Below are 14,006 nucleotides of genomic sequence, written 5' to 3' on the forward strand. Positions count from 1 at the left end.
GACCAAAGCAGTCTGGCTCCACCACACCTCTGATATTTGGTGTTTTATGTCCATGGGTGCAGCACTGGCTTTGGGTTGCCCACCCACAGGGGGTTTGCTGCTGTCTGCTGGTGGCACCCAGATGCCACCTGGGGAGTGGAGAGAGCATCTTGACATGAAACTGGTTCACAAATTCCTGTGGGAGAACAGGGAGGCAGCAGAGAGGATGGATAACTCATCCAATTGCAAAATATTAAGTTCATTTAAAAATAAACCAACAAAAACCCAAACACAAAACAACTATCAGGCCATAAAGGGAAATCTCCTGTATATCATAAATACATCAAATCTCTACAAATATACACATTATAAATACAATATATACATCATAAATACATTAAATCTCTACAAAAAGAAGAGGAAGCAGATAAGGAACTTGCATCAAATAGCCCAAGTGAACTGGCTGAGGATTACAGACTTCCTTCTCTACACAGCCTAGGAAAAGGCTCAGACAAAGCTTCAGCCCTTTCACTTCACCACCACTGCTGATAAATGAGGACAAGACAAACCCAGCCCTGGCTCTCCCTCTGCTCCTGGATGAAGTTCTGCTGAACCATAAAACCTGACTGGTGTTTTATGACAAGGCCACCTCCTTGCTCTGCTCAGGCTGGGTTTACAGGTCTTGAGAAGGTCAAGAAGAGTCAAAAGAAAAGTTTTCCATGGAGGTGCTACCAACCACCACATAAAAACTGGTTTCCCCCAGCATGTCTGCTGTCCCCAGGGTTGGCTTTTGGTTCAGACTTGACTCTTATCTCCCACACACACCCCAGAGGAATCCATGGGCCATGATAAGCTGCAGCCAAGAGCAAAAACAGGGATAAGAAGGCTCTTTCCACAAACCCTCATCATCCAGCAGAGCCCCCTCCCCCCCCCCCCCTTGTTGCAGTTTGCTAACCCAATCCCTGTTTGATTCCCATTATTGCAAAAAGCCACATAATCTGGCCCAAAAATGCAGCTCCCAGAATCTCCAGATGAGCTGGAAGTCCAAGCTGCACAATGCAAGGAGCAGCCTGGCAAAGCAAGACCATTGCCTGGAGAATTCCCTATAAAACCACATCTGGCAGGGAGGAACCACACTGTGGCCAAATTTCAAACCCTTTCTTGCTGCCCACTCCAAAAGGATCCTGGGGCTTCCCCACGGTGCTCTACAGAGACACAGCACACAAGTTCTCCCAGGTTCTTCCCCAGAAATCAAGCTGAAAGTCTGGAGATGGAGTTGTCCTCAGTCATCTTCATGTGACCGACAGCCAGAGCACTGGGGACAAGGACACAGGTCACTTGGTAGAAGCTTTGCAGGAAAACTGTGAAGACTGCAGCCTGCTACCTAATAAAGCCTGAAGAGCAGGCTCAGACCTTGATGATCAGGGCACAATTTCTATTTATGTCAGATTTTGGGCAGCCCTACAATAGCTTCAGCCACGAGCTCACTGGTATGCAAATACAGCAACAATTTGGCTCCCTGGAGGTCTCTTTCCTCCAGCTTTGAAGCCCCATCTGTGTGGCAGCCCCACTGACACCTAAAATAGCTTAAAAGCTTCTTACTGTAAAGAAATCTCTGCTCTCAGTGTCAAGAGCATCACTTGATGCTTCAGTTTCATTCCTCTGCCTGGATTTGAACATGAAGGAGTCAACTCCAAGCTGTAACATACCAGACCTACGTGGCCTTAATCCCTCTTCTCCCTTTGGAGATACAGATGTTTATGAATTTTTAAATACTTCCTTAAGTATGCAATGCTTCACAGACCTCCAGCAAAGCTCTGGTGCTATGTCCATCCACCCTATCCCATTTTTTCCAGTCCCCTGGCACTCAAGTGAGGTTTCCAGTGGGTGTTTTTAAGGAGACAGGACAGAAATTTAGAAACAGTCACACTGCAGAAACACTTTTTATTAGTGTATCCCTAAAGCCTTGCAATGGAAAGTGCCATCAGCACCTTGGGGACAAACCAGAAATGTGACACAGCCCTCACCTTCCAGCTTTGGGCCATGCCTGGGGCTGAGGTGACATCACCCAGTGACAAAACCAGCAACAACTTAAAACCAGCACAAGGCAGCTCTGCAAGGCCTGGGTGCTCCATCCACCCACAGCCCACACTTGCTGGGTCTCCATAGTGCTGCTGGTGAACCCCAGGGAGGGCCTGGGCTGCAGCTCCCATCAGACCTAACCCAGACCTCCCACCCAAGGAAGCCACCACCTTGCATCCCTTTGGTGCTCACCTAGGATGAAGAGGAAGAAAAAGGGAATCAAGAAAAGAGGAACCTGCCACCAGCTGCCAACTCCAGCACGACTTCTGGGGACATCTGGTGGTTTTCCAGCACTCAGAGCAGACCAGGAGCATCACCAAGGCTGCTGTCCCCAGGGAAGAGGCCCCAGAGGGTGCAGCACCCACCTCACCTGGCTCCCTCCAGCACAGCTTGCAGTGATTTCTTCAGAGCTGCATTGCTGCCACCCAGAGCAGCAGCCAAACTCCTCCTCTGGGCTGGGGTGACCTGAGATGGAGAAGAGCCAAGTGCTCCAAGAGCTGCACTGTCAGGAGCCCACCCTGGACCCCTGGCTCAGAGGCAGCTGCAGCCCTGGTTACCAGCTCACCAGCTCGACCCAAACTTGGTTCTGACTCACCTGGCTCTGGTACCTGGTGAGCAAGGCCACCACCAGCTTGGCGTAACTGGGTGACGTGGTGAGGGTTGGGGTCTGCTGGGATAAAGTGAGGAGCAGGAGATCAAAGAGGTCAGGGGGCAGCTCCTCCTGGAAGAGAACCAGCAGCAAGGAGGAGATTTGGTTTGTGGCCCAGCTGGAGCTGGCAAGGACACCCAGGGGGGACGAGGGGGAGCCCCTCACCTGCCTCCCCAGCACAGCCTGCACCACCAGCAGGAGCTTCTCTGACAAAGGCACCTCCAGGACCTGGCTGCAAAGGATGAAGAGGAGAGGGGATGCTGACCCAGCCTTGCTGCTGTTCCTGAGCCTGCAGGACCCACCAGGACAGGAGTGAGGGCAGAAGCAGAGCTGTCACCACCCCTGTCATCTCTTACCTCAACACCAGGTTCACACACTCTGGCTCCAGGCACTCCTCCACAAGCTCACACACCAGCTTGGTCTGCTCAGCTCCTGCCAGAGCAAAACAGAAGAAGGAAGAGCTTTCAGAGGCTGCCAAATCCACAGAGATGTGTCTGACCCTTCCTGGCACCCCTCCACACAGGAGGACATCCCAGGCAGGACACCCAGAAACCCCACAGTGACCACTTCTACTGCTCAGGACAACCCAAGCTTCCTTTGCCCCCCTGCAGCAATGGTCTAACCAGCACCAGTCCCTAGGAGCAGGGGATGCTGCTGTGGCAAGGACTCATGCAGGACCCTCTTCTTGTGCCCCCAGAGCCTCCCTGGGGCAGCTTTGGCCCCATCATTAGGAGCTGTCAGGAATCCTCAAGACTGCAGCTCTCCTTTGGGAGAAACCAAGCTGGAAACCAAGCTGACCTCAGAAACCAAGCTGACCTCCCCTGCCTCTTGGGCACCTGTAAACCCCACCTTCCATCCTAACTCCCAAGCATCCACCAGCACCAGCATCCCCTGGTTCCTAACAAAGGTTTTGGGTGATAAGACATGACCCAGCAGACAGCACTGTGCAGCTGGGGTTTCCTTTCCTGCTGGATGCAGCCCGTGGCCCCTTCTCCAGCTCCTGCAAACCCATCACACCTTCCCCCTGCTCTCGCAGCACTGCAGCTACCAGGACTCGACAGAAGGGCTGGGAATACTTGGAGCAAAAGGAAACCAGGGCAGCCATCAGGTGTCTGGAGGGTGGCTGGGTAAGGGCCAGGACCTAGGGACAAGGAAAGGCAGGAGACAGGGATGGTGACAAGGGAAACTGAGTGCAGGAAACTTCTACCCCCCTCCTTCCCCCCAACTTACTCGCCCGAGAAAGAGCTGCTCTGCCAGGATGGCTGCACTGCTGTAGCTGAGGTTGGGGGTGAGAGCCAGCAGCCAGGCACAGAAACGCAGCAGGAGGTGCTCAGGGCAGGTGGAGAGCCTGAGGAAGGAGCACAGCCCCTGGAGCTGGGGACAGCAGAGGGGGACAGGGACGTTAGGGACAGCAGCAGGCCCACGGTGGCACTGCAAGGACATGGAGACTCACCTGGCTGGGAGAACAGTTGTTCAGGATGTGCAGCTCTGGAGGGATGCTCATCTCTGAGCACTGCAGGGAAATGTGGTCCTTGAGTAAAGCAGCTCTCAAAAGCTTCTTCCTACCACCCCCTGCTTCCCCCAGCACTGACCCCACAAGCCACCATGCAGGAGATCCCTGCCAGGCAGAGGCATTAGGACTAGAGCCCAGAGATGGTGGCAGCAGGGCTGTCTTTTCATTCCCCTCATCATCCCTAAGAAATCCACATCCTCTCCCATCCCTTCCAAAGGGATCCCAGCCTGTTCAGACAACCAGTTCCAGGAGAGAAAGAAGAAAGCACTTACATTGGTCTCCTCCTGCAGCAGCAGTTTCAGCCTCGGTCCATGCACCTACAGAAAATGAGGTGAAGGAACAGAAATCAGGCTGTGAAGGCTCACTGGATGGAAAGGAAAAACAATCCCTGGCCGGTACCTGGAGAAAGGACTGGACCTCTGCTGCCAGCTCTGCCTGGGAAACCTTCCTGGGCTCCCCAGACTCATCCTGCTGGGAGCTTCCCAGAGCAGCTCCAGCTGGGCTCTGAGCAGCTCTGTCCCCTGAAGTCACACCAGGCACCTCCTCTTCTACCCTTGCTCCATCTCCACCCTCCTGGGTTCCTTGGGGACCACATGCCTCCTCCTCCTCCTCCTCCAGCAGCAACCTTTTTCCCTCTCTCTCCTCATCCAGCTCCAGGCTCTCCTCTGACACTTTCTTGCGCTTCCCACCTCGAAGCTCAGACTCAGCCACCTCCCCAGCAGCTCCCTCTTGCTGCTTGAAGCACCAGTTCAGTTTTCTTCGCCCCTCTGGTTTGTGCTGGGCAATTTTCTGGCACAGGCTCCTAAGCTGCTGCTGGCACCCAGCAGACAGAGGAGCAGGAGGTGGGGGATGCTCCTCTCCCCGCAGTCCCTGCCGGAGCAGAGCTCCCAGTGTCTGCACCCAGGGATCCACCTGGGCATCCTGGAGCTCCACAGCCTGGAGCAGCTGGCCAAGACAGCCCTGTGGCACCATGGCTTGCACCACGTGCAGCAAAGAGAAGAGGTTCCTCTGGCACATGATGGGGAGCAGCAAAAGCCGTGGTTTGCTGGAAATGGGGGAGAAAAATGAGAGGCAACCCATCAGAGCAAAGCCCCAAAGTCCTCATTGCCAACCTGCTCCGTGGAGAAGGGTCTAACACGACTAAGAGGAGGCAGCAAACACCTTCACTGCTCCTGCAGACACAATCTGAAGACCACCACCTCCCTGCTGCTGCAATCCTGACTTCATGCAGGGATTACTGGAGGCTGGGGGGAAGGTGAGCTGCGGTGCCAAACGGGGCACCCCACGTCCCAAACCTCCCACAAAACACCCAGTTTTTGGAAACGTGGCTAACTCACACAGCCAGGGCCCTCTCTGGCCCCTCCAGCGTGGGCTCCTGGGCACACAGGACTGTGGTGAAGGTCTGCCAGGGAAATGTCTGCCCTGGGGCCCCGGGGGCCTGGCCCCGCTGCAGCATCCGGAGGGCAGCGAGAGTCCCAGCAGGGCCCGAGGAGAGGATGTGGAGCAGGAGGCGACAGGGCTTGGCCAAACTCTGCAGCCAGGGCAGGCAGGGGGGCTCCATTGCTGCTGGGGGGGCTGCACAGCCACCTGCAGGGAAATCAAGATGTGGTGACACCGATGTTGGTGACACTGATGCGGGTGACACTGATGCGGGTGACGCCAGGGGGTGCAGGGAGGATGGGCTTTGGTGTGAACCCCGGGGTCCTCCTTCACTGGGATTTTGGGGGCTGGCAGGGGGGTGCCATGGTTATCCTGATGGTGCAGAACCATCCCCGAGGAGCCAGAGGAGCTTCTCTAAGCCCTCTAAACCCACATCCCCCCCCTCCAGGGCCAGCTCAATGCTCCCCCTGCTGCCCTCCCCAAGGAGGGGAGAAGAGAAACCCCTGAGTGCTGCTGGCCGTGGTTTAACCCCCTCTTCTCCGGGAACAGACCGTCCCTAAATCATACACCCCAAACCCGCAACCCCCAGCCCGGGGCTGCCCGTGCCCTCCCCGGTTATCGCGGTACCCGGTGCCCGGTTCCTACCGTCCCCCGCCGGGCAGACACTCAGAGGCGACAGCCGGAGGGCAGGGGACCCGATGTGTCCCCTCCAAAGGGCTTCACGCTGCCCCCCGATCCCGCACTCCGGAGCGGAAAGGCACGGAGCCGCTGGCCCCGCCCCTCCGGAAAAGCGCGCCAAGTATGCAAATCAACCCCGCCCACCCAACGCAGGCACCACGCAAACAAACCCTTAAAGCCAAAGGCTACCACCACCCACCACCCAGGGGGTGATGTATCCCCCTTCCCCCCCACCCTTCCTCCAAGGACAGCCCCCAGGCAGCGCTGTTCCACAGCCCATTTTATTTCGTGATTTCCAATCTTGGCTAAAATCAGTTTAAGAACAGTGTCCAGCTCTGAACCCCCAACTTCCCCCCCCCCAGCACCCATCCCAGCCCCCTCCTGCCTTAAAAGCCACCCCTGCCCCCCAGCACCCATCCCCCCCGTGAGGTCTCCCATGGATGCAGAACTCTGCACCCCCAAGGAGGTGAGGATGGAAGGGGGGGGCTGTGCCCCACTGCCCTGAGACCCCTGCAGCTCAACCAGCCCCCCCCCCTCAGCTTCCTGGGGCTGGGGGGGGCAGGTGTGGGACCTGCTGTGGGTTCAGCCATCACCTTGGGGGTGGCTGATAAACACCAGCCAGGTTCTTGCCCCATCTCACCCCTGCAAACACCCGGAGCTGCTCCAAAGCTGTGCAGGGCAGCAAAACACGTCAGTAGCAATGATGCTTCTCCCTCCCAGACTTATTCCCTGCTGCTGACATCAGCTGGGGGCCCTGCAGGGCATCCCGGGGGGGGGTGGCTCAGTCCGAGTCGATGAAGTCCATGAAGAGCAGCTCGTGGTCGAAACCCCTGCCCACAAAGCTCAAGCCCATCGAGGCCAAAGCCCCTTCGACCACGAAGAGATCCTCGTCCGCCTCATCGGAGCTCTCCAAGGGAGAACGGCTGAATTCCTGAAGCACAGGAGTCTGGGTGAGCCCCCAACCCCATACCCCAAACTCCAATCCCGGGGTGGGAGAGGGAACACAAGACACCCCAAGACTTACAAAGGGAAGCCTCAGGGGCTGACGCCGTCGGCGCCGCGGCAGCCGTCCAGCGGGCAGCTCGTGCAGGTAGATGCAGTCTGACTTGAAGGGGCAGTGGCCACGGCTCCGGACAAAGAACTTGCACCTGATTTTCCTGTGAGATTCAAAGCACGGGTGTGATCTCAGCTCCGGGAGCAGCGCGGAACTCAGAGCTCACAGCCCACGGTGCCGCGCGCTTACCCCGTCCGTGCCCTGAAGGATTTGATGAGCTTCTCCTTCTCATCTGCATCCGAGACCCAGTATTTGTGGGGGATGTAGTAACTGGAGGTGACCCGGCACTCCGGGCAGGCCCTGGGTGGAGGCAATGGGTGCAGGTGGGTCTCCCAAAAAGGAAGCCATGATGAGTGGACCCACCACAGCCTCATCCAGCATCCCCATCCCAGCCTCATCCAGCACCCCCATCCCAGCCCCATCCAGCAGCCCCATCCCAGCCTCATCCAGCATCCCCATCCCAGCCTCATCCAGCACCCCCATCCCAGCCCCATCCAGCAGCCCCATCCCAGCCTCATCCAGCATCCCCATCCCAGCCTCATCCAGCATCCCCATCCCAGCCTCATCCAGCATCCCCATCCCAGCCTCATCTAGTGTCCCCACCACAGCTCCCAAGTGCCAAAGGCAAGTCACTCCAATCCCAAAACGAGGCTGCCCAGCCCCAAGGAAGGATTTCAGGGTGCAGAAGGGGTGATGGTGACCACCCTGCCATGTCCCCATTCCCACTCACTTGATGACTTCGTTCTCAAACTCCCTGCTCTGCCTCCACTTGCGGATGCAGCCCACGCAGTACGCGTGGCTGCAGTTGGGGAGGATCCCAAAGAGCCTCTCCTCGGGCAGCTGCTTCTCATACACCCTTTCCATGCAGATGCCACACACCACCACCCTGCTCCGGGCCCTCAGCACCTCAGTGGGGACCGAGGCTGCAGAAGCACCCGGCTCCTCAGGGACCTGCAAGCAAGGAGAGCAGCAAGGGCGTTGCAACCCCCCCAGCTCCATCGCTGCCCCCGCCCAGGGGGTGATGTGGGGTGATGGGCACTGCTGGGCTGCAGAACCCCAAACCTCACCTCTGCAGGGTCAGCACACAGCGCTGTCTCCACCATCCATCCAGCACTGCCACTGGTGTCGGTGGAATCTGGATCCTGGCCCAGCCTTCGTGGTTGGAAGCCTGCAGGCAGGAGAGATCTTGAGAGAGGAAAAGCACATCCCACCCCGTTACCAAAGAGGCAGGAGTTAGGGTCCCCACCCTAGAAAAGTTTCTAGAAGAACTTCCCACAGCCCTGGCTGGGCCCTGCCAAGAGCTGGAAGATGATGTGAGTCAAGGGCAGACACATTGTCTTCATTTAGTCAATTGTTCTATCACCCAGTGACCCCTCCCCACCCAAGAAGAGGAAACTGGGAGAAGGAGAGGAGACCTGTGGGTTGAAATGGAAACAGATTTAGTAAAAAATTCGACTCCCTTAATATCACCAGTAATAAAAACCACACAGAGTTACGCTCAGGCCATGCAGTGGCTGTGAGCAGCGAGCTCCCAGCAGTGAACACCAGATGTCAAACACTGTGAGCACCACAGCTCCAGCAGGTGTGATGGTGACACAGACCCAAGCAGGCTTCAGGAGCACAAGGATGGGCAAAACCCTCCAGGGATGGTGACCACTGAGGAAAGCAACTCCTCCCCAGCAAACCTCCCGATTTAAACACTGAATGTGATGCTTACAAGAAATATTTCTCTCGACCAGCTTGGGGCAGCTGCTCTGGCTTTTGCTGCTCTAAACTTGAGCATCTTACCAAGGAGTTCTGCTGACTGGTGAGACTCTTGTTCCACAGGTGAGTGACTGCTCCGTGGGGAGGAAGAGAGACTGTCAGCATACTGCTGCAACATGTTTTTCACGAAATCCACTGTTGGTGCCTCCTCCCCTTCCAAGTAAAATATTGCTACTCTGCTGGCATGCAGGGGTGGCCCACTCAGTAACCAGTTGTGCCACATCAGCCTGGTGACTTTCAGGGCATCTGGATCCAGTGGTGTCTGGGGGTCATCCAGGTCAGAAAAAATTAGCTCCCGCACAGCTGTTTGTCTCAGATTCCTAATGCCTCCCCTGATGGTTGTCCACTTCTCCAGCTGGTACACAACATGGTCCCTAGAGGAATACCTCTTCCTCATGGCTAACAGGAGTCGCTTCCAGAGAGTGAGGGGCCGGGGGTCTTTCCAAAGATACCTATCAACCCCCTCATCTTTTGCCAGCAATCCCAACCCTTTGGGTTGCCTCCCGTTCAGGTCCAAGCTGTTGGCTCCATTATCCCAGCATCGGAGCAGCCACCTAAGGAGCTCCTCACCTTCCTGACGGCCAAAATCCTCACCGAGATCTCGCAGCTCACTTAGGGATAAATGTTGAGTGGTCACCACCTGTGGTTCTTCCTCCTGCCACGGCCCTGATGGACACTGGTGACCTGCTCTGTTCGTGCACCTCCTCTTCCACACTGGGGCGAGTGACACTGGTTCTGCTGGACCCTCTAGGTGGGTCTCATCATCCATCTCCTGAGCAGCTGCAATGCCTTCTGCTGGGGTCTGGGTACTCACAGTGGATGTCACCAGGACTTGAGTCCTGGCACAAACCTGCGCAGCCACCGGGGCAACCAGGGTGCCTGCGGTGGTGGCACTGCTGGCAGTGGCCACGGTGAGGCCAGGAGTGGCCGCAGGACCCTCTGTAGGGGCTGCACCACCAGCAGGGGCATCCCCCGCGTAATTGTACACAACTGCAAACAAGACCAAACAGTTGAAAGCAAACGACAACCTGATCAGAACGACTGCAGAATTCCAGGGGTAGGGCAACTGCTGCAGAGCTTCTTCACCGAAGTTCCAGGGAAAAGGACAGACCCAGAGAGCCGTTCCCTCCGCACCCCCGCTGAAGGTGCAATTATACAGAAAGTCCTCGAGATGCCGCCTGAAGTACGCGGGGGGTGGCCCCGCGGCTCCTTCCCAGCCCCCCCCGGCTGCCCCCCCCCCCACGTAGTAATGGTAGAGCAAGGCGAACGCCAAGGAATTGCTCACGACAGACACCAGCTCCACCACGCACACCAAGCCCATCTCCCGGAGCTCAAGCCTGGGACACGCCAGGAAAGCCAAAGCCAGCACCACCAGCAGCCGAACGCAGCTCATGCCCCCCGTAAAACTCAGGGACAGAGACGCGACAGCCGCCCCCAGCCGCAGGTCCGACCGCGACAGCATCGCGACACGGCTCGTGACCCAAGCCCGACCGCGATCCATTCACACGTGGGACAGGAGCGCCCCGAACCGAACCGAAACCCCGGGTCCAACCAGACCCCCGGCTGCCGGCCCGCGGGTTGCGCGAGAGCGCCTGCGTCACTGATGACGTCAGGAGCGGGGCGTGGCGCCAAAGGAAGGGGCGTGGTGTGGCGTGGCGCCAAAGGAAGGGGCGTGGCGCCAAAGGAAGGGGCGTGGCGCCAAAGGAAGGGGCGTGGCGCCAAAGGAAGGGGCGTGGCGCCAAAGGAAGGGGCGTGGCGCGGTAGTTCGCGCGGGAAAAGGGGAGGAGCGCGCGGTAACAAAAAAAGAAAACCCCAAAAACAAAAAAAGAAAAAAACAAAAAACAAACAACAAAAAACCAACCAAAAAACCCCACCAAAAACCAAAAGAAAAACCAAACCAGAAAACAAAACAAAAAGCAAAACAAAACGCAAAACAAAAAACAAAACAAAAAAACAAAACAAAACAAAAAAAACACCACCAAAAGGAGCACGAGGTGCGCGGGGTTAGGGGTTGGGTTTGATGACCCAAAAAAGGTCTTTTCCAACCCAAACGGTTCCCTGGATGGTTCATCCCTTCGAGGCTCCAAGTGACAAATTACAAACGGGCTCAGTTTGGGCAAGGAACCCCCCTGGGAAGGGGGAGCAGGGAAAGGGAAAGCCCTAGGATTAAAATCCAAGCAGGTTTAAACCCTTACAGTGATTCCCAGGTAAACTCCGGGGGAGTTTGACTCATCGACCACTTGGGAAAACTCAACCAGAGCTGGCTGGACACCACCAACTCCTGAGGAGGCCTTGGGGGAGCAGAGGGATGGGCAGGATCCTCACGGGACGGCTGAGCAAAGAGACATTCCCACAAAACTTTCCCGTTTATCGAGTGATGTGGATCACTGCTGCCAGCCCCATGGCTGAGCTGCCTTGAGCTCCTCCTGGCACCGGGCTAACCCCAAACTGCTCAAGACCTTGATCACCATGGGAACCAGTACACCAGGGCTGGGCCTGGACAAAACAAAGCGTCTTATCAGCTTTGTTCTCACTCCAGCAAGGGCAGCCTTCTCGAAAAATGCACCTTTTCTCAACCCTCTGATTTCCTCCCAGCAAAACCAAGGCACGGAGCCACAGGATCCATGCCCACCCCGTACCCTCAGCCCCACCAGGGCAGCCTCAGACCTACCTGAAGTACCCTGAGCTCCTGCGGGGACAATTTCTCTGCCGATGGTCCCACAGGGGACTTTTTTGGGTGCTGCTGGCACGTTCTCCTTTTCTTCCTCTTCCTCCTCAGCCTCCACACTTGGGAATTTGAAGATCGTGTGCTTCCCGCTGGGGAGTGACTGGGATGAGCTGTACTGGGCTGAACTGGGCTGGGCTGAGCCGTGCTGGGCTGAACTGGGCTGGGCTGAGCCGTGCTGGGCTGAACTGGGCTGGGCTGAGCTGTGCTGGGCCGAACTGGGCTGGGCTGAGCCGTGCTGGGCTGAACTGGGCTGGGTTGAGCTGTGCTGGGCCGAACTGGGCTGGGCTGAGCCGTGCTGGGCTGAACTGGGCTGGGCTGAGCCGTGCTGGACCGAACTGGGCTGGGCTGAGCCATGCTGGGCTGAACTGGGCTGGGTTCCCCCCCAGCCTGCTGTGGCCACAGTGCCGGGCTCTGAGTCCCGGTGGCTGGGGAACACGGGGCTGTGCTGTGTCCCCACTGCCTGCAGCTCCTCTCGGATGTGCTGGTAGCTGGGACAGACAGACAGAAGGTGCCATCAGCCCAGCGTGACGCTCCCTGGCTCCCAACCCATCCCCGGGACATCAGTTCTGCCCTCCTCCTCCTCCCCCCCCCCCCACCAAATCCTCTGTTTTTTTTACCTGCATTGCTCTCCGTAGGGGCAAACCCCCCTCTGGAAGTACTTGCAGATCTGGGTTGTCTTTCTCTCGTGGGAGAAGCAGCAGTTCTGGCCCCAGCGACAGGATCCGCGGGCAAAATTCCTGCCAGTGGGAAAAGCCGCGGGGCTGGAGCCAGATCCCGGACACCCCGAAATCCCCCAACCCCCATCCTGGGTACCCGCGTTGCCTGGATGGGGCCACGTTTTTGGAGCCCCCCCCAGATGGTGCTTGGGCTCAGGACATGCCGAGGCAGAGCCCAGCGTGGAGAGAAGAGCCTGGTAATTAGCTGCTTGCTAATTGCAAAGCGAATGAAGCCCCAGGGCTGGCCCGAGGGGAGCTCCGGCAGCCGCTGCACAACCCCGGGGGCTCTGTCCGGGGTACGGAGGAGTTGGGGGTACGGAGGAGTTGGGGGTACGGAGGAGTTGGGGATACGGAGGAGTTGGGGGTACGGAGGAGTTGGGGGTACGGAGGGCTGAGCACAAGGGGGCTGCCAGGGAGGGGGTGTCCGGCCGGGGTGCTCCGGGATGGGAGGGAAGGGGGAGACAGCCGGACAAACAGGTTCTGTCTTTCCCGTCCGGCTGGGCTGGGGGGCGGAGGGTGGGAGGTTTCAAAGGCATCACGAACCCCCCCGTACCCCCATAGCGAGGGGCTCGCAGCTCCATCTCCCCCCCAAAGCTGCTCCCCAGTCGCCGTCCCCTCCTCCCCCTCCTCAAACCCTACCTGCACACGGGTCTCAGGTGGCCCCCATGGACTCGAAACGCCCCACATGGCACCAGCGATCCCGGCTCCATCCTCTCCTCAAGCAACCACGAGGGTTGGGCTACTTGCCAGGGCTATTTATAGCCTTGGATGGGCCGGTGGGCGCTGCCCTCCCCATCCAGGTGACCGTCCCCGTCCCTGCCCGGCGGGCACAGCGCCTTAACCCTTACACTGCCGTTCCCCCCACCCAGGGGGACCTTGACCTACAGGGGTCTCTGTGCCCCATCCCCAAACCCCATTCCCAAACCCCATCCCCGCCCGGGAAAGGTTGGAGGCAACGTGGTCCCTCCACCCCCCGAGGAAGAAGCCGGGGGGTTTAGGGGGGAGATGCAGCTGCACCCCGCAAATTTTGGGGTGTTCAGACACGTCCGAGAGCAGAGGTTCTCTGAGGGGGTTCTCCGAGATCATCCTAGGGGTGGGGGCTACCAGCCGGGGGCGTCTTGTTGCCCAGCTTCACCCCTGCAACCAGGGACATGGGGAGGATTTGGGGCAGGGAGAGCTCAGCTTGGAGGCTTGCACCCAAAATTCTAGGATTTTGACTCAAAATTCGATGACTCGATGACCCCCTCCCTCCCCGTCCCTCCCGGCTCCCCCAGCTTTTAGGTTTGATGGGAAACATAGGCAGGAAACACACAGCAGCTCCCAGCCCTGGGAATCACGGCAAATCCCTGGATATCACAGCAAATTCTATCACTTCTCCCGGAAACTTCCCCCAGGGCAGCTTCTCCCTCCCTCCCCCGGAGCTGAGGGACATCCCACAAAACCAATCCAGCCTCTTAAAGGAT

General features: G+C 57.8%; 2 protein-coding genes across 5 annotated transcripts; both read right to left on the bottom strand.

Moving 5' to 3' along the window:
- Nucleotides 1-923: 923 nt before the first annotated feature.
- Nucleotides 924-6,416, bottom strand: FANCE (FA complementation group E). Of its 3 annotated transcripts, none has more exons than XM_071768224.1 (12): nt 6,249-6,416; nt 5,561-5,810; nt 4,623-5,268; nt 4,496-4,540; nt 4,164-4,223; nt 3,941-4,084; nt 3,728-3,851; nt 3,067-3,142; nt 2,876-2,942; nt 2,657-2,782; nt 2,432-2,526; nt 924-1,294 (listed from the first exon to the last, which is right to left on the bottom strand). In XM_071768224.1, the coding sequence occupies exons 2-12, from the start codon at nt 5,782-5,784 to the stop codon at nt 1,231-1,233; spliced, it is 1,671 nt and encodes a 556-aa protein (XP_071624325.1). In that variant the 5' UTR covers nt 5,785-5,810; nt 6,249-6,416; the 3' UTR covers nt 924-1,230. The 3 variants fall into 3 exon arrangements, with proteins under 3 accessions (XP_071624325.1, XP_071624327.1, XP_071624326.1); XM_071768225.1 differs by lacking the exon at nt 924-1,294 and adding an exon at nt 1,893-2,253 and having other exon boundaries at nt 2,427-2,526; XM_071768226.1 differs by lacking the exon at nt 5,561-5,810.
- A 130-nt stretch (nt 6,417-6,546) lies between these two features.
- On the bottom strand, nt 6,547-13,261 carry LOC139807358 (probable E3 ubiquitin-protein ligase makorin-1). 2 transcript variants are annotated; one of them, XM_071768223.1, is made up of 8 exons: nt 13,183-13,261; nt 12,445-12,564; nt 11,771-12,315; nt 8,403-8,503; nt 8,066-8,286; nt 7,525-7,635; nt 7,306-7,438; nt 6,547-7,212 (listed from the first exon to the last, which is right to left on the bottom strand). In XM_071768223.1, exons 1-8 carry the CDS (start codon nt 13,251-13,253, stop codon nt 7,063-7,065), a joined length of 1,452 nt encoding a protein of 483 aa, XP_071624324.1. In that variant the 5' UTR covers nt 13,254-13,261; the 3' UTR covers nt 6,547-7,062. The 2 variants fall into 2 exon arrangements, with proteins under 2 accessions (XP_071624324.1, XP_071624323.1); XM_071768222.1 differs by lacking the exons at nt 11,771-12,315; nt 12,445-12,564; nt 13,183-13,261 and adding an exon at nt 9,124-10,693.
- Between the last annotated feature and the right edge of the window lie 745 nt (nt 13,262-14,006).

Source organism: Heliangelus exortis, chromosome 25, assembly GCF_036169615.1.
Source record: "Heliangelus exortis chromosome 25, bHelExo1.hap1, whole genome shotgun sequence".
Classification (NCBI taxonomy): Eukaryota; Metazoa; Chordata; class Aves; order Apodiformes; family Trochilidae; genus Heliangelus; species Heliangelus exortis.